General features: G+C 38.0%; 1 protein-coding gene across 1 annotated transcript in view; it reads left to right on the top strand.

Annotated features, from left to right (window-relative positions):
* The window catches only part of GALNTL6 (polypeptide N-acetylgalactosaminyltransferase like 6), a gene marked incomplete at both ends in the record, with an annotated part of 1083563 nt that overhangs the window by 434204 nt on the left and 622407 nt on the right, over positions 1-26952 (top strand). Inside the window, one exon of the mRNA XM_081237627.1 lies at positions 19539-19677. Within this exon, the coding sequence (XP_081093753.1) occupies positions 19539-19677 (139 nt within the window). The remainder of the gene's footprint in view (positions 1-19538; positions 19678-26952) is intronic.

Here is a 26952-nt window from a genome sequence, read left to right as displayed (position 1 = left end):
CCACTGAGGGTGAAAATGTGAAAGATCCCACCCAAATTACACAGCTTCTTAGGAGGAGAAGTTGGATGTAAATCTCAGAACCTAGATATTTGTCATCCAACTCCAAATTGTGGCTTCCAATACTCAATATTCTGTAATAACCTATACAGAATAATCTGAAAAAGAATAGGTACATGTATGTATATGTATGGCTGAATCAATTTGCTGTACACCTAAAACTAACACAACATTGTAAATCAACTGTACCTCAATATAAACTAAATTTTTGTTTGCTTGCTTTTGTTTTTTCAATTTATTTATTTTTTTGGCTGTGTTGGGTCTTTGTTTCTGCACGAGGGCTTTCTCTAGTTGTAGCGAGCAAGGGCCACTCTTCATCGCGGTGCACGGGCCTCTCACTGTCACAGCCTCTCTTGTTGTGGAGCACAGGCTCCAGACGCGCAGGCTCAGTAGTTGTGGCTCATGGGCCCAGTTGCTCCATGGCACATGGGATCTTCCCAGACCAGGGCTCGAACCCATGTCCCCTGCATTGGAAGGCAGATTCTCAACCACTGCACCACCAGGGAAGCCCTAAATTTTAAAAAAAGGTGGGGGGGAATAGCAACATATGCATGCTGTGTGTGTGTAATTTTGTTGAAAGCAGATGCTGTGGCAAAGAGGAAAAAGAAGAGGGAGACTCATGTTATCCTTAACAAACATTATGAATTAAAGTTTAAAACTAAGACATAAAATTCAGGTAAAAAGAACAAATAAGAACCATAAGAAGAAAGAGAGAAGGAGAAAGAGAAAAGGAGGAGAAGGGTGTGGTAGAGGAGAGCATCTTATGAATGATGCTGAAAGCTGAAACTAAAACAGTGTCCACTGCCCTCTACCACAACAAATGGAGTAATGGGAGTTTAGTGAGTTACTGAAAACATTCAGAAAACAAACCTGCCCCCCAAAGTTCCAGGATTTTCAATTGCTGCTAACATATGAAACTGACATCCATAAGAATATCACATCTCCTTTGTATTAAGAAATCTTCACTGCTTTCAGGTTTTTTATATATTTTACTCATAAAAACATAACAGTAGCCCTGAAAGATAAAATTTCCAATCTGAATATGAAGAAAGTGACATTTCTTGAGAGAAAATATGGGACACAGTTACATATTTTATAAATACAGGAATAGAAACAGAAACCCCAAGTCTTTTGATACTTTGTAAATTACAAATGGATTCTTTGTTCTTCATCTCACTTCAGTATCTTTTATTTATAATGCTTAAAGATTTGGAAAAAAACCTAATTTTTCATATTATAATTGTAAGGGTGATGACAAAGCGATGATATCTGGATGAACCAGACTATTAGAGACAAGTTAGCTCTTTCTTCGTCCCGATAAGCAGTGCTAGTTCTCCCAATTATTAAATTCAATGGGAATTTTATACTTTGAAATATTTATCTATAATATTTATGTAGTAATTTTCTACATAGCCTAAAGAAAGAGGCCATTAGTGAGAACTAAGTAATTACGTATGTTTAAGTTTTCAGGCCATCTCACACTTAATTAACCCCAAAATATGAACTTTGTGCATATTTTTCTTCCATCAGCCCCATCCAAATCTATAAAATACAAACGCCTAAAAATTCTAACAAAATCATATTCCCATAAAAATCAATGGCATTTCAGGAAGAGTTAAAAGCAATTCAAAAGAAAAATTGAAAAGATAATTACATTAAAAATAATCATAGTTGGGCTTCCCTGGTGGCGCAGTGGTTGAGAGACCGCCTGCCGATGCAGGGGACATGGGTTCGTGCCCCGGTCTGGGAAGATCCCACATGCTGCGGAGCGGCTGGGCCAATGAGCCATGGCCGCTGAGCCTGTGCGTCCGGAGCCTGTGCTCCACAACGGGAGAGGCCACAACAGTGAGAGGCCTGCGTACCGCAAAAAAAAAAAAAAAAAAAAAATCATAATTAAACTCATTTAAAACCTATTATAACATATATAAAGTAAACCATCAAAATTTTAGAACAGTGTTCACAAAATTATCTGTTGGTATTCACTTGTATAAATGCAAACTCTGATTAATATAATTATCATCTCTTTGATTTTTACAAATGAATACTTAGTGTATAGGTTTCAGTGGACACAGTATCCTTTACAATCATTCTATCTGTCTGTTAACTCAGGTACCGAGGTATTTCATATAAACTTTTATATTGAAGAAAGGAAAAAATGCAATTTTAAAGAGCTCTGATGATTTATGATTTTTCAGAAAAAGAACTCATATATGTTATAGTTTGAAGGAAAAAAAAATTCCCTGACATCTGAAAACAAGTCTGTTCTTTAAGCAGAAAAAGAGGAGGTTATTGAAGGCAAATGTACTGTGAGTCCTGGGAAAGGAATGACTTACTAGGTTTCTTAAAGAATAAGCTAAACGTGCATGGAAATATTTTACCAATGGTCATAGTGATGAAAACCACAATTTCTTGAAAACCAATCTGGAGGTATCACTTCCAGGATGATTCAATCAGACAAGGAAAATTCCTTGAGTGAGGCATGGAATTAGGACTGAGCCTGACCAGATCACATTCCAAGAAGTGTATGGGCAGGACGAGAATTGTTTATTTCCTTTATAGTAATACAGCTGGTTACCTAGATGTAGTTAACCAGTACCTAATTAAATGAAGAAAATATAACAAAATATACATGAAGAACAGTAGAAAATTTTAGTATACAGATAGGGAAGCTATCTGGTTAATTTAAAATATAGACACTTCTGATATTAATGATGTGAACTTACTCTTTAAGAAATTACTATAAATCTAATGCAGTTCAACATTCCATTAAAATCTCTTCACTCAACAACATTGCTAGAATTACTATTTGCTTATTTCAGGTGTCTATGCTCTCTGTATGCCACGTTGGTTGGAACAATCAGAAGTTTATGAGACATGGACCACTGATAATTTTTCATTCCATTACTACAGACATGAGAGAGAGAGAGAGAGAGAGAGACATTTATACTTAAGTGAACAGTTTGGAAGTCTTTTCTGGTTCCATAGAAATGTAAATTCCACACATCTTTAAAAGAAGAATTATACATTACATCCAGTCCTTAGTGTGAACTTTCAGGAATTGCCGTCTTTTCGCCGTTTGATTTATTAAATCACCTCACCACCACTCCCCTGACTGGGGATGTGATATCTGTGGTGTTATTATTCTTTATGATTATAGCAAGTATCATCCTATTTCATTCTTTCATCTCTTTTCATGCATAAAGCTTCCTTTATAATCTATTGAGTAAGATTTCACTTTTCCTCAGCATCATGTAAAATTTTATCATAAATAGCATATGCTCTGTAACGCATTGTTGTCATTCATAATCAAAATTAAGATGCTGCTGTTATGTAGAAACTGTTGTAAATCTGACATATACACATATTTATCACTCAATCTAAAAGCCAGGATCATGTCAGGGTCCCTGTTAATATTTAACTAAAGTAATTTTTTGAATTTATTTAGGATCACAGCCTATATGTTTTCCTTGTTGTATAGTATAATGTAATTTCTGTTGTCTTCTTAGGCTATACACAGTGTAACTAATAACAGATGACAAAGTTAACTATTATTTTGTTAATCAGACTTTTATTTATTGCAAGGAATAAATTTATTGAAAAGAGTCTACCCCCCAGATCTTATCTTCACTTAGTGTTTTCTTTGCTCACCTTTCTTTCTTTTGCTACTTTCGTTCTAGTTTGCCTCTTAGCCAGTGGCCTCTTTATTTGCTTTAGGTTTTTTTTCCACTCTCTTTGATGGTTTTGATCTCAGCTTCTTCTCTGTATGCTTCAAGTGACATGGGGTGCTTTGTGATTGTGTTGCCTTACCTTTTTAGAAGGGGTAAAAATGTCGAAGCCATGACACTCTGACACTGTGATTTTTACACAAAGGAAGATGCTGACAGATTTAACAGTAATGTTCCATTAAAAAAAAAACTTGTCACTTCCTGGGGAATGCACTGCATGGGAATTTAAATCAAGCACTTCCCCTTAAAGGAGTGAGGGTGGAAAGGGAGAGATAAGAGGCAGAAATCCTATGTGTGTAAATTACAGATACTTTTTGCATTTAAAAACGCTTTTTATCATTAGTCTTTAATGATTAAGAAAAGGTGAAATTTATATCTGTGTAAGAGAACCCATACGTACCAGTGATGGATCAAACTAAATACACTTTTTTTTAACATCTTTATTGGAGTATAACTGCTTTACAATGTTGTGGTAGTTTCTGCTGTATAGCAAAGTGAATCAGCTATACATATACATATATCCCCATATCTCCTCCCTCTTGTGTCTCCCTCCCACCCTCCCTATCCCACCCCTCTAGGTGGTCACAAAGCACCAAGCTGATCTCCCTGTGCTATGCAGGTGCTTCCCACTAGGTATCTATTTTACGTTTGGATTAATCTCCAAAATTTACAAGCAGCTCATGCAGCTCAATATCAAAAAAACAAACAACCCATTCGAAAAATGGGCAAAAGACCTAAATAGACTTTTCTCCAAAGAAGACATACAGATTGCCAACAAACAGATGAAAGGATGCTCAACATCACTAATCATTAGAGAAATGCAAATCAAAACTACAATGAGGTATCACCTCACACTGGTCATAATGGCCGTCATCAAAAAATCTACAAGCAATAAATGCTGGAGAGGGTGTGGAGAAAAGGGAACCCTCTTGCACTGTTGGTGGGAATGTAAATTGATACAGCCACTATGGAGAACAGTATGGAGGTTTCTTAAAAAACTAAAGATAGAACTACCATATGACACAGCAATCCCACCACTGGGCATATATCCTGAGAAAACCATAATTCGAAAAGAGTCATGTACCACAATGTTCATTGCAGCTCTCTTTACAATAGCCAGGACATGGAAGCAGCCTAAGCGTCCATAGACAGATGAATGGATAAAGAAGATGTGGCACATATGTACAATAGAATATTACTCAGCCGTAAAAATACACTTTTAAATGATTGGGAGGCAAAATATTTCTTAACATGATTTGCTCCTGCGTTGTCTGCAGACAGTGAAGCTTTTTATGACAGTTTGAAGACTAACTACACAATTAGGCAATAAAACCTATCCCCGAGCCCACGTGAAAGCTGAAAACTGATAGAACACTAAGATTTCTATACAGCCATGTCGATTTTAAACATAGAGAATCCTTAATTTCATTCACAACAAATTCTTACCAACAACATCAATTTGTGTACATAGATTTATTCTATTTCCACGTTAAAGATCTGTGCTCAGAGTGAATATAAATACTTCTTGCTATTTAACTCCTTATAGGCTAAATCAAAACATATATAAGGTTTTTAATATAAAAAATACCTGTATCTCTAGATCTTAGACATATTAGACAACTATTCTTTTTAAAAATGTTTTCGGGGCTTCCCTGGTGGCGCAGTGGTTGAGAGTCCGCCTGCCGATGCAGGGGACACGGGTTCGTGCCCCGGTCCGGGAAGATCCCACATGCCACGGAGCGGCTGGGCCCGTGAGCCATGGCCGCTGAGCCTGCGCGTCGGAGCCTGTGCTCCGCAACGGGAGAGGCCACGACAGTGAGAGGCCCACGTACCACAAAAAAAAAAAAAAAAAATGTTTTCATCATCAGACAATGGAGATGTAATATTATTATCAGTAATGGATGGTTATTATTACTGTAGATCACATTATTGTTTTTATGTAACCACATTAGTATTGGTTTATCCTGTAGCCAAACGTGTATTAGTTTAACTTTCTTCAGCTATGTCCTCCTTCATTAATACTGTGGTGAGCATCCTAGGTATTTTGCATTTCCAAATACATGTTTGATTCAGCTCCTTATCGCACTACACAGAACACCCCAATCACAAGCACACTGAGCCCCCCACCACTCCAGAGGAAGCAGTCCTGAGATTTCAATTTAGATTATGTTGTAGGCAAATAAATGATCAGTTCCTGGAGAACTGACAACTTAAAAACACTTCTTCCAATCCAAGGTCATGATATATCACTCCAATTTAGTTACTCATTAACTTCTTTCAACAATGTTTCTTATATTTACAGTATGGAGAGCAGCCCTGTACATATTTTGTTAGGTTTATTCCTAAATAGTTGATATTTTCATGCTACTTGAAAGGCTATTTTAAAATTTTTATTTCAAATTTGTTGTTAGAACAGTTGATTTTATATTGATCTTTATCAGTAAAAACCTTGAAAAATTAGCATCCATTTTCATAGTTTTTCAATTTTGTCAGTTTTTTGTACACATTCATGTCATTTAAAATAAATTTGTTTTGAGACTTCCCTGCGGTCCAGTGGCCTAGGTCCTCACGTGTCCTCACTTGGTGGGAGGGGCAAGGGTCTCTGAGGTCCCTTCTATAAGGGCACTAATCCCATTTCTGAGTCCTAATCCCTCATGGCCTAATCACTTCCCAAAGTCCCCACCTCCAAGTGCTCTCCCATTGGGAGTTAGGATTCAATATGCGTTTTTCAGGGACACAAAGTTGTCTATAGTGCCCCGTGTCTTCCTAATCAGAATATATTTCTAGCTTTTTCAGGCCTGGGGTCATACCATACACATTTTCACTTCTCCTACCTAGAGATGCATATTGTAGATAAACATTAAAAAAATGATAGTCATACCAATTTATGAGACAGCCGGACTAAATAAAACGTCACTTAATCTGGAGGATAAATACCAGGTGCCCTATGAGGAATTTAATGGAATCTCCATGTTAACTTGTACTCTATGCCTTGAATAACGTAGGATCAGAGACATATTTGGAAGACTTAGAAACTTTCTGCTTAATATCTGTACATTTATATATAGTATTTAACTTTTATATTTTTATTCTTTAAAATACCTCATTTTTATACCTTTTGTACTATTTTAAACACAGCAGATGGTGCACTATTTTTTAATTTAAAGTAAAGGGATCTGAATTTACAGTGATAACAGTAGGTACAGTAGAGCTTTTTTAAGACAAACAGGTACATCTGTAGACTAATAAATTAAAGACCTTTGACTAATGTCATTTTTCAACATATGCTTTTTGATTGGAGCTGTTTGCTTTGTTTTGCTGTTTTACAAAAGAAACGTCAAACCACATGAGATGTCGTAGACCCTGAGGATCTACGTATTAACACTTAAGATGAGTTGATCGCATTTGCAGTAAAGACTGCTGGCTGTGCCTAAGAACAGAAAATTTAAAAACTTCTCCTCACAGCTGCCGTGAAGAAGTCTCTAGAAAGCCCTCCCTGGGGACTCACAAGCTTTGCTTTAAAGCTCTAAAGAGTCACTCATTAACTGGAAAAGCCTTGCCACCTGGGATGTATCATCTGAAGACCACACTGTTATACAAAGAAAATGAATTTCCCTTTGACTGACAGATGTTTGAATGAATGTGTAGCTTTAAAATTTCGTATCTACAGTCTTAAAAGTGGCCGAGTCTAAAAGTTCACCATTAACAATATCTACCAAAAAATTACAGAAAAGAAGCCTCAGGTGTGTGCATACATTTCACTTAGGGCATTTAAATTTAAAAATAAAAATTTTTTAAAGAAAGTGAAGACTATTATGCACTGTGATTTTTTTTTTTTTAATTGAATAGTATTTACGGAGTGGCCTATGAATCCAGTTAACACCAAAGAATGTATAAGGTCAAAAGACGTTTTCTAGCTAGTTTGGCCACTCATGGGAGAGACACTTAGATCTTTTAAAAGTTTCCCCAGGTTAGGACACGGGTTCGAGCCCTGGTCCTGGAGGATCCCACATGCCGTGGAGCGGCTGGGCCCGTGCACCACAACTACTGAGCCTGCGCTCTAGAGCCCGCGAGCTACCGAAGCCCGCGTGCCTACTGAAGCCTGCGTGCCTACTGAAGCCTGCGTGCCTACTGAAGCCTGCGTGCCTAGAGCCTGTGCTCCGCAACAAGAGAAGCCACTGCAGTGAGAAGCCTGTGCACCACAACAAAGAGTAGCCCTGCTAGCTACAACTAGAAAAAGCCCGCGCACAGCAGCGAAGACCCAATGCAGCCAAAAATAAATAAAATAAAATATATAAATTTATTTTTAAAAAAGTTTCCTCAGGTTAGATGGCTAATGGCTAATTGTGGCAATGTTTATTGAAAATACCAGTGTCTCTTCTTAACTTACATGTAACATGGGTAAAACTGTTTATTTCACAGTGTTGCGTCAAAAAATATACATAAAATTTTTTAACATAGTACTTTGTACTTAGTGGGTGCTCAAGAATTAGCTGGTATATAAATAAAATTTCTCGCTGACTCATTTACTTACCATTTAGTTTGTAAAAGCAAGTGACATTTTCTCCTAAGAAATCAAAACAGAAAATCAGACAAGACTCAGTATTGATTTTTTTGGATGCCAAAAGTGAAACACTTAAAAATGTTTGTTTCTCTCCCTTAAAATTGAAGACATTTTTAGTCTGCTTCTTGAGCATATAATTCCTTATCAATCCCTAGCTGTTTGATCTTAACTGTTGGCTCTACTGAGGTTAATGCCACTGTGGCAGAAACTAGAAGCTTTAAAAAAAAGATATTTTCACTTCTATTTGAGGTATTACTGAAATATATATATTATTTTTCAGATTCTTTTCCATTCTAGGTTATTGCAAGATACTGAGTATAGTTCCCTATGCAATACAGTAAATCCTAGTTGCTTATCTATTTTATATACAGTGGTGTGTATATGTTAATCCCAAATGCCTAATTTATCCCTTCCCCACCCTCTTTCCCACTTTGGTAACCATAAATTTGTTTTCTATGTCAGTGAGTCTGTGTCTGTTTTGTAAATAAGTTCATTTGTGTCATGTTTTAGATTCCACATATAAGTGATATCATTTGATATTTGTCTTTTTCTAACTTCATTTTGTATGATAACCTTTAGGGCCATCCATGTTGCTGCAAATGGCATTATTTCGTTTCTTTTTATGGCTGAGTAATATTCCATTCTATATATGTACCACATCTTCTTTATCCATTCATCTGTTGATGGGCATTTAGGTTGCTTCCATGCCTTGGCTATTGTAAACAGTGCTGCTATGAACATCGGGATGGCTATCTTTTTGAATTAGAGTTTTCATCTTTTCTAGATATATGCCCAGGAGTAGGATTGCTGTATCATATGGTAACTCTATTTTTACTTTTGTATATGGCATTTTAAAGCAGGAAAGAAAATGACAGATTATTCATTAAATGTCATTCCTACAACACCTAACTGTGTGTTTAAAAATAAATGTGATTCTTTTCTCACTTCTCACACCAGAACACGTTCCAGATGGTTCAAAAATTTTAATGAATAAAACAAAACAAAATGTTAGTAAAACTCTGAATTCATGAATGAATTTTAAAAATAATAGTGGAGTAGGAAAGGGCTTACTTATAAATATAATGCGTAATAAGAAACTATGAAAAAAGTAAAATAATTGAGGTGGAAAAATTCTTATATTAGATTTATTTTGAACCACTCTTAACAGTCTCTTGTAATTGGTGCAATTAGGCCATTGACATTCAAAGTGATTATTGATATAGTTTTGATTAATCTCTACCTTATTCATTACTGTTTTCTATTTGTCATCTATGTCATCCTTGTTCCATGTCTATCTTCCACTTTTTTTTGTCCTTTGTGCATTAAACTGAGGTTTTTATATGATTTCATTTTTCTCCACGTCTCAGCATATCAGTTATGCTTTTTTTTTTTACTTTTTTGTAGCAGTTGCCCTAGAGTTTGAAATATGCATTTACAGCTAACCCAAGTCTATTTTTAAATAACACTATAGCACTTTACAGGTAGTGTGAGTACATTAAAATAACAGAATGATCCTAAATAGTAATTCCTTCCTCTTATCTGATCTGTCATTGCTTTCATCCATTCCACTTTTTTATAAGCATACATGAGTGTTTGTACATATATATATAAAAAATATATGTACAAATACTACATAAGCATACATGACTGTGTATATATGTAACATATATAGAAATAATATAATTATACATAAGCATATATAATCTATTGTTGATTTTATACATTGAACAAACATATTAATTAAGAATAAGAAAAATTAAAAAGTGTTAGTTTTTCTTTTTGAAATAAGAACATTAATTTTTTTTCTAACATCTTTATTCGGAGTATAATTGCTTTACAATGGTGTGTTAGTTTCTGCTGTATAACAAACTGAATCAGCTATACATATACATATATCCCCAATCCCCTCCGTCTTGCATCTCCGCCCACCCTCCCTATCCCACCCATCTAGGTGGTCACAAGGCACCAAGCTGATCTCCCTGTGCTATGCGGCTGCATGCTTCCCACTAGCTATCTATTTTACATTTGGTAGTGTGTATATGTCCATGCCACTCTCTCACTTCGTCCCAGCTTAACCTTCCCCCTCCCCATGTCCTCAACTCCATTCTCTACGTCTGCATCTTTATTCCTGTCCTGCCCCTATGTTCTTCAGAAACGTTCTTTTTTTTTTAGATTCCATATATATGTGTTAGCATATGGTATTTGTTTTTCTCTTTCTGACTTACTTCACTCTGTATGACAGACTCTAGGTCCATCCACCTCACTACAAATAACTCAATTTCATTTCCTTTTATGCCTGAGTAATATTCCATTGTATACATGTGCCACATCTTCTTTATCCATTCACCTGTCGATGGACGCTTAGGTTACTTCCATGTCCTGGCTAGGGTAAATAGTGCTGCAATGAACATAGCAGTACATGACTCTTTTTGAACTATGGTTTTCTCAGGGTATATGCCCAGTGGTGGGATTGCTGAGTCATATGGTAGTTCTATTTTTAGGATTTAAAGAACCTCCATACTGTTCTCCATAGTGGCTGTATTAACTTACATTCCCACCAACAGTGCAAGAGGGTTCCCTTTTCTCCACACCCTCTCCAGCATTTATTGTTTGTAGATTTTTTGATGATGGCCATTCTGATCGGTGTGAGGTGATACCTCATTGTAGTTCTGATTTGCAGTTCTCTAATGATTAATGATGTTGAGCATCCTTTCATGTGTTTGTTGGCAATCTGTATATCTTCTTTGGAGAAATGTCTATTTAGATCTTCTGCCCATTTTTGAATTGGGTTGTTTGTTTTTTTGTTATTGAGCTGCATGAGATGCTTGTATATTTTGGAGATTAATCCTTTGTCAGTTGCTTCGTTTGCAAATATTTGCTCCCATTCTGAGGGTTGTCCTTTCATCTTGTTTATGGTTTCCTTTGCTGTGCTAAAGCTTTTGAGTTTCATTAGGTCCCATTTGTTTATTTTTGTTTTTATTTCCATTTCTCTAGGAGGTGGGTCAAAAAGGATCTTGGTGTGGTTTAGGTTATAGCGTGTTAGGCCTATGATTTCCTCTAAGAGTTTTATAGTGTCTGGCCTTACATTTAGGTCTTTATTCCATTTTGAGTTTATTTTTGTGTATGGTGTTAGGGAGTGTTCTAATTTCATTCTTTTACATGTAGCTGTCCAGTTTCCCCAGCACCACTTATTGAAGAGGTTGTCTTTTCTCCACTGTACATTCTTGCCTCCTTTTTCAAAGATAAGGTGACCATATGTGTGTGGGTTTATCTCTGGGCTTTCTATCCTGTTCCATTGATCTATATTTCTTTTTTTGTGCCAGTAGCATACTGTTTTCATGACTGTAGCTTTGTAATATAGTCTGAAGTCAGGGAGCCTGATTCCTCCCACTCCATTTTTCTTTCTCAGGATTTCTGTGGCTGTTCGGGTTTTTTGTGTTTCCATACAAATTGTGAAATTTTTTGTTCTATTTCTGTGAAAAATGCCATTGGTAGTGTGACAGGGATTGCATTGAACCTGTAGATTGCTTTGGGTATATAGGCATTTTCACTGTGTTGATTCATCCAATCCAAGAACATGTTGTATTTTTTCATCTGTTTGTGTCATCTTTGATTTATTTCATCAGTGTCTTATAGTTTTCTGCATACAGGTCTTCTGTCTCCCTAGGTAGGTTTATTCCTAGGTATTTTGTTCTTTTTGTTGCAGTGATAAATGGGAGTGTTTCCTTAGTTTCTCTTTCAGATTTTTCATCATTAGTATATAGGAATGCCAGAGATTTCTGTGCATTAATTTTGTATCCTGCTACTTTACCAAATTCATTGATTAGCTCTAGTAGTTTTCTGGTAGCATCTTTAGGATTCTCTATGTATAGTATCATGTCATCTGCAAACAGTGACAGTTTTACTTCTTCTTTTCCGATTTGGATTCCTTTTATTTCTTTCTCTTTGATTGCTGTGGCTAAAACTTCCAAAACTATGTTGAATAATAGTAGTGAGAGTGGGCAACCTTGTCTTGTTTCTGATCTTAGTGAAAATGGTTTCAGTTTTTCACCATTGAGAACGATGTTGGCTGTGGGTTTGTCGTATATGGCTTTTATTATGTTGAGGTAAGTTCCGTCTGTGCCTACTTTTTATAGAGTTTTTATCATAAATGGGTGTTGAATCGTGTTGAAAGCTTTTTCTACATCTATTGAGATGATCATATGGTTTTTCTCGTTCAATTTGTTAATATGGTTTATCACATTGATTGATTTGCATATATTGAACAATCCTTGCATCCCTGGGGTAAACCCCACTTGATCATGATGTATGATCCTGTTAATGTGCTGTTGGATTCTGTTTGCTAGTACTTTGTTGAGGATTTTTGCATCTATGTTCATCAGTGATACTGGCCTGTAGTTTTCTTTCTTTGTGACATCTTTGTCTGGTTTGGTATCAGGGTGATGGTGGCCTCGTAGAATGAGTTTGGGAGTGTTCTTCCCTCTGCTATGTTTTGGAAGTGTTTGAGGAGGATAGGTGTTAGCTCTTCTGTAAATGTTTCATAGAATTCACCTATGAAGCCATCTGGTCCTGCGCTTTTGTTTCTTGAACATTTTTAATCACAGTTTCAATTTCAGTGCTTGTGATTGGTCTGTTTATATTTTCTGTTACTTCCTGGTCATTCTCAGAAAGTTATGCTTTTCTAAGAATTTGTCCATTTCTTCCAGATTGTCCATTTTATTGGCATAGAGTTGCTTGTAGTCATCTCTCATGATCCTTTGTATTTCTGCAGTGTCAGTTGTTACTTCTCCTTTTTCATTTCTAATTCTGTTGATTTGAGTCTTCTCCCTTTTTTTCTTGATGAGTCTGGCTAATGGTTTATCAATTTTCTCTTCTCAGAGAACCAGCATTTAGTTTTATTAATTTTGCTATTGTTTCCTTCATTTCTTTTTCATTTACTTCTGCTCTGACCTTTATGATTTGTTTCCTTTGGCTAACTTTGGGGCAGATTTTTGTTCTTCTTTCTCTAGTTGCTTTAGGTGTAAGGTTACGTTGTTTATGAGATTTCAGTTTTCTTAAATTTACCAAAGCTTGATTTGTGACCCAAGATATGATCTATCCTGGAGAATATTCCATGAGCACTTGAGAAGAAAGTGTATTCTGTTGTTTTTGGATGGAATGTCCTATAAATATCAGTTAAGTCCATCTTGTTTAATGTGTCATTTAAAGCTTGTGTTTCCTTATTTATTTTCATTTTGGATGATCAGTCCATTGGTGAAAGTGGGGTGTTAAAGTCCCATGCTACGATTGTGTTACTGTCTATTTCCCCTTTTATGGCTGCTAGCATTTGCCTTATATATTGAGGTGCTCCTATGTTGGGTGCATAAATATTTACAATTGATGTATCTTCTTCTTGGATTGATCCCTTGATCATTATGTAGTGTCCTTCATTGTCTCTTTTAACATTCTTTATTTTAAAGTCTATTTTGTCTGATATGAGAATTGCTGCTCCAGCTTTCTTTTGATTTCCATTTGCATGGAATATCTTTTCCCATCCCCTCACTTTCAGTCTGTATGTGTCCCTAGGTCTGAAGTGGGTCTCTTGTAGACAGCATATATATAGGTCTTGTTTTTGTATCCATTCAACCAGTCTCTGTCTTCTGGTTGGAGCATTTAATCCATTTACATTTAAGATAGTATTGATATGTATGTTCCCATTACCATTTTCTTAATTGTTTGGGGTTTGTTATTGTAGGTCTTTTCCTTCTCTTGTGTTTCCTGCCTAGAGAAGTTCCTTTAGCATTTGTTGTGGAGCTGGTTTTGTGGTGCCAATTGTCTTACCTTTTGCTTGTTTGTAAAGTTTTTAATTTCTCTGTCAAAACTGAATGAGATCCTTGCTGGGTAGAGTAATCTTGGTTGTAGGTTTTTCCCTTTCATCACTTTAAATATGTCCTGCCACTCCCTTCTGGCTTGCAGAGTTTCTGCTGAAAGATCCACTGTTAACCTTATGGGGATTCCCTTGTATGTTATTTGTTGTTTTTCCCTTGCTGCTTTTAATATTTTTTCTTTGTATTTAATGTTTGATAGTTTGATTAATAAGTGTCTTGGCCTATTTCTCCTTGGATTTATCCTTTATGGGACTCTCTGTGCTTCCTGGAGTTGATTGACTATTTCCTTTCCCATATTAAGGAAGTTTTCAACTATAATCTCTTCAAATATTTTCTCAGTCCCTTTCTTTTTCTCTTCTTCCTCTGGGACCCTTATAATTTGAATGTTCGTGGAATTAATCTTGTCCCAGAGGTCTCTGTGACTGTCCTCAATTCTTTTCATTCTTTTTTTCTTTATTCTGCTCCGTAGTAGTTATTTCCAGTATTTTATCTTTCAGGTCACATATCCCTTCTTCTGCCTCAGTTATTCTGCTACTGATTCCTTCTAGAGAATTATAAATTTCATTTATTGCATTTTTCATCATTGTTTGTTTGCTCTTTAGTTCTTCTAGGTCCTTGTTAAATGTTTCTTGTATTTTCTCCATTCTATTTTCAAGATTTTGGATCATCTTTACTATCATTATTCTGAATTCTTTTTCAGGTAGACTGCCTGTTTCCTCTTCATTTGTTTGGTCTGGTGGGTTTTTACTTTGCTCCTTCATCTGCTGCATATTTCTCTGTCTTCTCATTTTGTTTAACATACTGTGTTTGGGGTTTCCTTTTCACAGGCTGCAGGTTCATAGTCCCATTGTTTTTGATGTCTGTCCCTATTGGGTATGGTTGGTTCAGTGGGTTGTGTAGGCTTCCTGGTGGAGGGGACTGGTGCCTTTGTTCTGGTGGATGAGGCTGGATCTTGTCTTTCTGGTGGGCAGAACCACGTCCGGTGGTGTGTTTTGGGGTGTTTGTGAACTTAGTATAATTTTAGGCAGCCTCTCTGCTAATAGGTGGCATTGTTTTCCTGTCTTGCTAGTTGTTTGGCATGTGGTGTCCAGCACTGCAGCTTTCTGGTCATTGATTGAAGCTGGTTGTTAGCATTGAGATGGAGATCTCTAGGAGAGCTCTCACCGATTGATAATACATGGGGTCAGGAGGTCTCTGTCCAGTGTTGTGAACTCGGTTCTCCCACCTCAGAGGCTCAGGCCTGACACATGGCCAGAGTATCAAGACCCTGTCAGACATACAGCTCAGAAGAAAAGGGAGGAAAAAAAAATCAAGGAGGAATAAAAGTAAAATAAAATTAAAAAGTTATTAAAAGTTTAAAAAGTATTAAAATAAAATGTTTTAAAAAGTAATTTAAAAAATGAAGAGAGCAACCACATGAATAAACAAATCCAGCAGTGATGACAAGCATTAAAAAGTAAACTAAGATAAACATGAAACCAGAAACAAATTAGATGCAGAAAGCAAACCCCCAGTCTACAGTTGCTCCCAAAGTCCACCCCCTCTATTTTGGGGTGATTCGTTGTCTATTCAGGTATTCCACACTGATGGGTACATCAACTTCATTGTGGAGATTTAATCCACTGGTCCTGAGGCTGCTGGGAGAGATTTCTCTTTCTCTTCTTTGTTCACACAGCTCCTGGGGTTCAGCTTTGGGTTTTGCCCCACCTCTGCGTGTAGATCACCTGAGGGCATCTGTTCTTCAGTCAGACAGGACGGGGTAAAGGAGCAGCTGATTAGGGGGCTCTGGCTCACTCACGCCAGGAGGAGGTAGGGGTATGGATAGCGGGGCGAGCCTGCAGCGGCAGAGGCCGGCATGATGTTGTACCAGCCTGAGGCGTGCCGTGCGTTCTCCCAGGGAAGTTGTCCCTGGATCCTGGGACCCTGGCAGTGGCGGGCTGTACAGGCTCCCGGGAGGGGAGGTGTGGAGAGTGAGCTGTGCTCGCACACAGGCTTCTTGGTGGCTGCAGCAGCAGCCTTAGCATCTCATGCGGTCTCTGGGGTCCGTGCTGATAGCCGCGGCTCGCGCCCGTCTCTGGAGCTCGTTTAGGCGGTACTCTGGCTCCCCTCTCCTCACGCACCCCGAAACAATGTTCTCTTGCCTCTTCGGCAGCTCCAGACTTTTCCCCGTACTCCCTCCCGGCCAGCCGTGGCGCACTAACCCCTGCAGGCTGTGTTCACGCTGCCAACCCCAGTCCTCTCCCTGCGCTCCGACCGAAGCCCGAGCCTCAGCTCCCAGCCCCGCCCGCCCCGGCGGGTGAGCACACAAGCCTCCCGGGCTGCTTAGTGCTGGTCGGCACCGATCCTCTGTGCGGGAATTTCTCTGCTTTGCCCTCCGCACCCCTGTTGCTGCGGTCTCCTCCGCGGCTCCGAAGCTTTCCCCCTCCACCACCCGCAGTCTCCGCCCGCGAAGGGGCTTCTCGTGTGTGGACACCTTTGCTCCTTCACGGTTCCCTCCCACTGGTGCAGGTCCCATCCTATTCTTTTGTCTCTGTTTTTTTCTTTTTTCTCTTGCCCTACCCAGGTACGTGGGGGGTTTCTTGCCTTTTGGGAGGTCTGAGGTCTTCTGCCAGCACTCAGTAGGTGTTCTGTAGGAGTTGTTCCATTTGTAGTTGTATTTTTGATGTATTTGTGGGGAGGAAGGTGATCTCCACTCTTCCTCTTCCTCCATCTTGAAGGTCCTCTCTCAAGGTGTTAGTTTTTATTTTATCTTCCCGTATGCTTTCTTCAGTGCTCTTCCTTTATGTAGATCCAGGTTTTTGACGTATATCATTTACTTCTTTTCAAAGAACTTTTTAAAAAACATTTCTCACAAGGCAGGTCTAATAGGAACAAATTCCGTCAATTTTTGTTTGTCTGAGATGACCTTACTTCTTCAGTTTTGCAGGTTAGTTTCACAGGGTGTGGAGTTCTACGTGGGGAGGTTTTTTTCTCTCAGTTCTTTAACTATTTCACCCCACTCTCTTCTTGCTTACATGGCTTCTGAAGAGAAGTTGGATATAATTCTTATCTTTGTTCCTCTATAGGTAAGGAGTTTTTCCTCTGTTTTCTTTTGAGATTTTTTCTTTATCTTTGATTTTCTATCATTTGAAAATGATATGCCTCTGTGTAGTGCTTTGGTAATTTGTCCTGCATTGTGTTCTCTGAGCTTCTTGGATCTGTGGTTTGGGGCCTGATATTCATTTGGGGAAATTTTTCTGTCAGTGTTTTTTCAAATAGTCTGTTCCTTCCTCTTTTCTCCTTCTGTTGTTCCCATTATGTATATGTTACATCTTTTGTAGTTATCCCATGCCCTTGGGTATTCCACTCTACTTTCTTAAGTTTTTGTTCTATTTGCTTTTTGGATTTTGAAGATTCTGTGGATAAATCCTCTGGCTCTGAGAATCTTTCCTCATCTGTATCCACTTCTACTCATAAACCCATCAGAAGTATTCTTCATTTCTTTTAAGGTGTTTTTTTATCATCTATTTTTGGTTCTTTTTTAGGATTTCCATCTCTCTGCTGACATTGCCCATCTGTTCTTGCACGTTTTCTACTCTTCTGTTAGGACCCTTAGTATATTAACAACAGTTATTTAAAATTCTCAGTCTGATAATTCTTACATCCCTGCTATGTCTGATTCTGATGCTTTCTCCATCTCGCCCGTCTCTTCAAATTGTGATTTTGCCTTTTGGCATGCCTTGTGATTTTTTTCCTTGACAGCTGGACTTGATGAACCAGATGAAAGAAATTGCTGGAAATAAGCCTTTCATGATGTGGTGTAGAGGTGTGGTGGGAGGGGAATGCCCACAGTCTCGTGATTAGGTCTCAGTCTTCTAGTGACCCTGGGCTTCTGAACTGTGAATTTTGCAGCAGTTTCTCAGGATTTTTCTCCGCACTTGGGCGGAATGGTTAGAGTCGGCTAGAGTCAGGAATTTCCCTTCTCTTGGGTCAGTTTGGCTCTACAGGATACACCAGAGCAGGTGGGGCTCTGGTTAACTAGTTTCCCCTGAGGGCAAGCCTTATAGAGAACACCAGGGTGTTCTGACGTATTTCACAATGGTTCCTTCTCTCCTCCTCCTGCCAGAAGCTCAAGAGAATTTTTCTTCAGTAGTTACTCTGGGAACTTGGTTGAGCTCCCGGAGATAAATCTCAATAAAACTGGAACCTCTCTATGACTGGGTCCTCCAGAAGGTTTTTACTTCTCCGACTTGTCTGCACAGAGCCCCCAGCAGTTTGTCAATTATAGTTCAGGTTTTCCTACCCTGGCGCTGGTTCCTGGTGTTTCTGCTCACGAGCCCCTGCTCTGGTAAGGTTTAGCTCCTGCACTCCGCCGTCTGTCTCTGTTGCCCTGTGTCCTCTCCTCTCTTCGGGATCCAAGAAGAGCTGTTGGTTTTTTCAGTCTCTTCAGCTTTGTATTGGTTGTCAAGACAGAGTGGCAACTTCCAACTCCTTACCTGCAGAACCAGAAAACAGAAGCCTTAAATTAGATTTAAATAAAAGAAACCTACAAAATATTTACAATGTACGTAATTAAGAAAGCTTTAGCAAACATAATATGTAAATTGCTCTTAAAAGAAACTGTTTTTTAAAATCTCCAGACAATCATTTTACAATGTAAGAAATACAAATGATAAATGTATGTAAAATTAATTTTATTATTAGTCAAGAGAAGGCAAATGTGTGACTAATATATATTTTTACCAGTAAATTTCAAAAGAGTATCTCATGCTTCTGGGGCTGTATGAAAGCTATCTACTCACTCTAAAGGTAGTCTGGCAATTTTATTTGTAAAATAAAATTTATACCCTGCCACCACTTCCAAGTATACCTAACTAGGAATATTAAGCAAATATGTTTATTTTAACATTGTTTATAATATGTAAAATTGGAAATAACTTAAAAATATATCTTCAGCAGAATAGTGTAAATTGGGATGCAATGAAATTATATCAACTAGCAGAACTCAGTGAAGTGTGATGGCTTTTATACAGTTATGTTGGAGAACATCAAATTATAGGGCAGTATGTATATTAGAATCTGTATACAAATGTTAGCAAACATACACATAAACTCTTCGCAGTGGTTTTCTCTGAGAGATAAGATTATACTTTTTTCTTTTGTGTTGCTTGCTTTTTATCATGAGTGTCTCTCTAAATAATATAATCAAATCCTGCTGCTAGAGCTTTCTTTGGAGCATAGTAACAGGCAACTAAAGAAACACAGACATTTGTGTCTTATTATCTGTTCTAGAAGATGAGATGGTTTTTACACAGACAATAATCCCTTTTTCTCTTCTCCTGCTAGGGAAAGGTGAGCATGGGAAACCTTACCCCCTCACTGAAGAGGACCACGATGACTCAGCTTACAGGGAAAATGGTTTCAATATTTTTGTCAGCAACAACATTGCTCTAGAGAGGTCCCTGCCAGATATCCGCCACGCAAAGTGAGTGTCAGCTCTCCTCTGTGCCGAGCGGTTTTTTTTTGTCTGTTTTGATTCATATGTTTGATGTCTATCATGGTGAGATACACAATGAGTAACTTTGCCCTATTAATTTTATAGAAGCTGTTTATATTCTATAATCATATATTTTTTGGTTTTTGTTTTTTTATTGAAGTATAGTTGATTTACAATGTTGTGTTAGTTTCAGATGTACAGCAAAGTGATTCAGTTATATGTATGTGTATATATGTGTGTGTGTGTGTGTGTGTGTGTGTGTGTGTGTGTGTGTGTGTGTATTCTTTTTCAGATTCTTTTCCCTAAAGAAGCTTGATGGTTACCAAAGGGGAAAGGTGGAGGGCGGATAAATTAGGAGTTTAGGATATATACACTACTATATATAAAATAACTAACCAACATAATCTTAAACACTTTTTATTTAAATTGAAATAAACTTTAAAATTCCAAAAGAGTCACTGTCGACTCTCAGAAACTTAATATCCATGTTCATTATTAAGTTGGCGGTATGATCTCCATTTAAACCGAAGTGCTTTCAGATGACATCTATAACTTCGCGTTTGATCATGTACATCATGCAGCTCCTGTTTTTCTCTAGTAATTAGTGCTGTCAGAACTGTCTACATGTGCATGCCTTCAACTGACTGCATTCTCACCTCGGCCATATCAGTGCCATTGTTGTTACATTTTCTTAGAAAGTGCCTAACGTGAGTGCATCCATAATCTAAAGGTAATGCTTGGTTGCTCAATTTCCCATCACTTAGGAATTGCTTGTGGCTTGTCAATGGACAGTGGGCTCAGTTTTTACTGAATTGTAGCTAAATATTATAGTCTGGATGGAAACAAGAATATTACCGACAGTTAGCTGAAAGCCTTCTTCTCTCTGTCCACCCCTGTCTAATCCTGACATTGCTTAGTGTACTTTTTTTTCTTGTCTGTTATGGTTTTCTTATTAGCATATGCTATGCCAAAAGTATGCCAAGAACATAGAATGTGGGCAGAATTTGAAGTTGTGGTGTTGTCATGCATATTTGCGAAATCTATCCAGCTAATAGAGTATATTGACTTCTGCAGTTCATCTTCCTTTAGAATCATTGGTGTGAGAGAAAGAAAATCGGAGAAAATAAAGGGCATAAATGAAACCAGGACTAGAAATCTAAATTAAACCAGTAATGTACATTACGTAAATCTCCTTGTGCAAAAATAATTAACCCGTTAGGGAAAAACAAATCAGTACATTGTGGTTTGGAGTACTATTTTTTAGTTGCCATATTGTGTCTTTATAAATTTGTTTTTAAAATATAAAAAAATTACTGGTTTGCTCCTTAGGTTTTATGTGAATTTGCATTTCCCAATAGTGTTAAGTGAAGAATTAATGTGAAGAAAAAATCCGTTTTCCCCTAAGCTGAATGCTTTATATATTGGTCTAGGCCTTCTATCTAGCAAAATTATTCCCATGTTACCTGAAATTATCTACGGAAATTCCCACTGACTAGAGCGTTTCTAGTTATGAGAAATTTTAATACCTAATTGCACACCATCAAAGATGCATTAAATTGCATTGTTGGCATAATAAATACGCTCAGAGCAAAATTTCCATCCACCCCACCCCGACATTGCTAATCTTTTCATGTGTGTTCAAGTGGAAATATTTGCAGATGAAAACAGTGCAGAAAATCATGAAGTCAAAAGAAGGCTGACGTTACCATTCTCCACAGACAGTATATTTTTAATGCCGCTCCCACCTTTTGAGAAAAGATATTCTTAGGCAATAATGGAGGAGAAGATGGAAAAATGGAAAGAAAAACATTTTGAAAATTTTATCAGAGCTACTAAATTTATAGTATACTATAGTATAGCTAAATTTATAGTATACTATAGTATAGCTACTAAATTTATAGTATCGGAGAGTATTTTTCTAAATGTTAGGGAAGAAAAATACGGCTAAAATATGGTGTGTGACCATATTCTTACTTACTTCCTGAGGCTGGGTATGTAATAGGACAGAGGCTAGTAAAATGATACCAAGAAGAGAACTCAAACAAACAAACAGTCTTAACAGAAGATTGGAGAAGCATGCCAGCAGCATGTTAAGTGTGAGATCCCAGGAGTGGTCGTTTACTTGGTTAGTCCAGTTTCTGACTCTCAGTAATGCAGGAAGCGAGATGAGATGATGCCTCTGATTTTGTCAGCGTGCCACCTGCAGGAAACCGGAAGCCAAAGGAAGTCTTACAGGGACCCCGCTGTTGAAAGTCCTATGCTTCTGACCTCGGTTATGCTTCCCAAAATGCAGGCACAGATAATTACAGGAGTATGTAACTCTGTCCTTCAAACTGTAAAAGCAGCTGGACCCAGGTTGCAGTGTTACCAGTTTAAGGAGGCTGCAGGTGATTGACCATGGCTCGTTTATATTGACGGAGTCTATGGAAGAGAATGCAAAATGTGTGTGACTTTTGTAATCAAACGTTCTAAGAAACTTTGCATTCGCAGTCAGCCAATTCCAACTACCAGCTCAGAGTACCAGGAGAGAGGACGTTCTTTTTCTTTGCTTTAGGATTTTGCAGTGGAAAATATCCGGGAATACCATCTTGCAATTTTCCTGAAATTGATCGTTATTCCAAAACACATCATCATGGTTCTTACTGCGCTGTTCTCCATGATAGATGACCCTCTGTGTATATGCCCAGGCTCTCTACCTCTTCATATTCTCAGAAATGTTCATTTTTCTAGGTGCTTTGCCATGCTTAGTGCACAGTCTCGTCCACTGTGAGGAATATTTAGAACATGAATTACTTCAGAAATCCCAATCCAGAGAGCACTTTTATTTGTCTCACTGCTTACTTCTTCACTGGCATAAAAATGAACAGCTTTCTTTTGGCTTTGTTATTTCATTGAATCAGTAATAGATTCCCATTAAGTAGGAAGCATAGATAAAGGAAAGTCAGTTGGCATGTGTGCAGTCATTTCAATCTATACAGAACGAGATCATTTTTACTTATATCCTAATAATAAATTTCCGTCTTTTAACTTACATTTTGAATTTCTTGTGTTTTTTTCCAATTATTTTTAGCATCCCCTTATCTTGTAAATTACATTTTAGTTTTTCAGGCCATCTATGCTTTGGTCTTGTCAAATTTTCTACCTCGTCTTCCATAGTCATAGCCTGACACTTTTGGTTGACTTTTGTACTTTTTTGGAGAAGTATCTACATGTTGATAGTTTAAATACTCACTGTTTTCTTCAGTGACTCCCTAATTATGTCTATATCCATAGTACCTGGGCTCAGTCTCAGAGCACCTGAGTTCAACCTGTCCTTAGAACATCTTATTTTTTCCGTTTTATCTAGTGCAATGTCGATAAGAATTTTACTCTGAGAGCTTCTGCATGACAAATGTCCAGTCACTGGATATCTAGCTGGCCTGGTTAGTTTTTCCTCACCTGTATTTTGATTGTGCATTTTCTTTGTATTCAGTCACCCATTGGGATGTCACACCTTTGTATGCTGTAGAACATCTTATTTGACTCTAAAACGTGTATTTAGAGTACAAAATACATATAAAATAAGGGGAAAGAAAACCATGGAAGGGTGACCTGCATAGAAAAGAAATTCTGATAAACTTATGCATGAATATATTGTTAACAAGGTAAAACTAAAGAATAGTTGAGCAAGTGTTACTCCCTGGATATGAATACATGTATCAGCAGTTACCACAAGTACTCCTAAACCATGCTAGAATTAATGTGTGTAAGAAGAAATTACACTTATGAAAACAGGAAGTATGTGATATTAGGACACATAAGAGTCATGAATAATAGGAGAGTTGAGATCAGCTTTGCAGAGAATTCAGGTAAATGCATCATTGATGTAAGGTTCATTTTTTGCTCTTATAAAAGAATCCAGATACCTGTTCATATGTATCCACATTAATTACGATGCACTTTTAAGGTAGCTGAGTAACTGGGATATTTTTGAGTTAAAGTAGTTGTACTCTGAATTGTGGCTTTTCCTTTTCATTTAAATTTTCCTTTTCGTTTAACTTATATTCCCAAGATAAGGAAGTTTTAGCTTCATGCCTTGACAACAAACAAGATATTGAATTTTAAGAGAAAATTCTGAGAGATCTCATCTCTTGAAAACATTAGGAGAATTTTGACAACTCTTGTCATGATAGCATTATGTGATTGCTTTCAGCAGTGTTGCAGATATATCAGATTAATCTATCACAACCCTGCTCTCTGCGCAATTTCAAAACCAGTGGAGAGATTGTCTCAGAAATGGTTTGAAAGTAAAGTATTACCTTTATTATTATGAATTTATTTATTTATTTATTTATTTATTTATGGCCGCTTTGGGTTTTTGTTGCTGCATGCGGGCTTTCTCTAGTTGTGGCGAGCAGGGGCTACTCTTCATTGCGGTGCGCGGGCTTCTCATCGCGGTGGCTTATCTTGTTGCGGAGCAAGGCTCTAGGAGTGCGGGCTTCAGTAGTTGTGGTACATGGGCTCAGTAGTTGTGGCTCGTGGACTCTAGAGCGCAGGCTCAGTAGTTGTGATGTGTGGACTCATTAGTTGTGGCGCACGAGCTTTGGTGCTCCGCGGCATGTGGGATCTTCCCGGACCAGGGCTCGAACCCATGTCCCCTGCATTGGCTGGTGGATTCCTAACTACTGCACCACCAGGGAAGCCCCTACCTTTATCATTGATCAGAGTCTGTTGGTGGGCGTGGTTTAGACCTGGGCCAAGCGTGATTCCTAATATCAAACTGCAGAAGGAGGCGCATTCAGCCTTCCAGTCACAGACATTGCCGACAGCCAAAGGACAAATGTAGAACTTCGGGCATGGAGGGCAGAGGGAGATGTCTGGTCTCTGCACGCAAGTGGGTTCCCGTGCACAAAACTGAAGCAGAAGCTGAGCCAAGCATGATACACTCTGTAACTCAAACTCAGCAGTCATGTGTCTTTCCTTCTCCTGGAAGGGATGTCTGGGAGGATGGATGGAGAGAGGGTGGGGTGTTAGCATAACAGCTGCCCCTCCACATGGGACCATCTGTGGAGGGAAAGGACCTCCTCCCTGGATGAATAGGGCACAGTATCTACTTTGTATACAAGGAGAAAGGCAAATTCTCGATATACACAGATTTGGAGTAATTTTTCTTTTTCAGTTAGACTGTAAGTCTAATCATGCCTTCTGGAAATTATGTTGAATAATAATTATTAAAAAGTTAACTTTCCTGACTTGGACCGTGACACTGAACCAGGCGGTTGTCATTTTGAATTTCTACTTACCCACTTTACTGCGTCAGGCTGCTAACTTTCTTTATGTCTCTCACAGAGTATTAAGATAAATAAGATTGGTGCCAGTTTTACCAAATCAGCTGCACCATGATCTATTCAGTGATTTCTTTTTCTTCTGATGATTCTCCTTCTGATTTCCTTCCTTCTTTTGCATTCATATCATGAGGAGATAAAATATAAAGAGATCAAGTGAACTACAATTCAAACACATAAATTGTAAAAACGATTAAATTTTGGGAGTCAGATTTGAGTTTATTAGGAAAAATAATTATGTGTGTCCAATGTATTTTAGTATAATGTAGTGAATGTGATAGTTTGGTATTTATTTTAATTGTGTGTGAAATAGAAAGTGTGATTTAACTGCTCTGACTCTGGGCTATTGAATGTTAGAACTCATCCACAGAAATGTTTGAGGTTAGCCATCCAAAAATGTGCAAGGATTTTCTTAAAATTTCTCAAGTTCAAAGGCTACTCAAAAGCTGGGGAGGCACTGCCTTCCTTTCATGTTTTCATTATGATTTACTTGTGAAGGTGGTGAAGTATCTTTCTTCAACAAGTTCACAAGTCAATTCTGAAGCAAATTAAGCTAAAGGACTTGTGCACTCCAGTCAGGTGGGAATACTGCCCTGGAAGAGGCTGGAAATGTATCCTTTGAATCAGATGCTGCTCTAGCATAGTGTATGTCTCAGTATGACTGAATAAAGACAAAACAGTTAACTCGTAAGCAGCAGATTGAGGGAGGAATGACCAGGAACAAGAGATAGGAAGTAACCTTTCAAAACTGCAGTTGTTTTGAAGAACTGAATAATTATTTGAATAGTATTTTTTGAAACCCGGCTTATGCAACCTAGTGTAGCCATTAGTACATTAGCCTGTTTCTAAGGGCCATTAAAGAAAAGCCGTGATAGAATAACAACAGAAATGTACACAAGTATCTCTTCCATTGGCTAAAGCCTGAGAGACATGGAAGAGTTTTTACCACTATAACTAAAGATGTATCCCTGTTGAAATGAAAATCCTCCAAGGATAGACAACAGTTCAAGAGTTGTCAGACATCTCATCTTTGGAGTGAATGACAGATCCTAAAGCAGATTCGTTGAAAGGTAGAATGAGGACGAACGCAAGGGCATGGGGGTGTGAAAGAGGAGCGGGGGGAAGTTGCGCCCACACACAAAACCGTCTAAAAATACCCTCAGTATGCTGTATAACTTTTCCAATGTCACCATTGCTGGTAATTGATGTAAATTTGACTCCAAACCAGGGCTCTCAAACTCCGAAACCTAGTCGCTTATTACTGTGTTATCCTGCTTCAAATCGGGATAAAAATACAAAGGTTGAAATTATAATGAGTTGCAGTGTGTCCTAGCTCATTAAGATCCAAAAACTGGAATTGCTTTTTAAATTACACAAAGAAACTGGAAAATCAAGTATCAGTTAATGATTGATCATTATTGTCATTCATGGGACATCTATTTCAGTCCTGAATATATGTATATATATCTATATATCTATATTTGTATTATTACATGTTTTTTTTTTTTTTTTTTTTTTGCGGTACGCGGGCCTCTCACTGTTGTGGCCTCTCCCGTTGCGGGGCACAGGCTCCGGATGCGCAGGCTCAGCGGCCATAGCTCACGGGCCCAGCCGCTCTGCGGCACGTGGGATCTTCCCAGACCGGGGCACGAACCCGTGTCCCTTGCATCTGCAGGCGGACTCTCAACCACTGCGCCACCAGGGAAGCCCTATTACATGTATTTTTAATTTTATGTAATTTTATTACCCCAAGTTTATCAAGCGCCAAATTGAATGCATGTATTCAAAAGAATAGTAGCTTACTATGAGACTGCGTTGCAACATCAGTGATAGAGAAAAATCGTAATTAGAGATGTGTTAAACTGCTAGGTTTTCACTAGGCAGTCATCACTGTACACTTTCATGGCATCACTGGGAAATAGCAGTGTGCTTTAAACTC

This window comes from Mesoplodon bidens (assembly GCF_964165515.1).
Source record: "Mesoplodon bidens genome assembly, chromosome: 6".
In the NCBI taxonomy this organism is placed as follows: domain Eukaryota; kingdom Metazoa; phylum Chordata; class Mammalia; order Artiodactyla; family Ziphiidae; genus Mesoplodon; species Mesoplodon bidens.
Note: the sequence above shows the minus strand (reverse complement) of the source record. Positions and strands in the feature narration are given on the sequence as shown.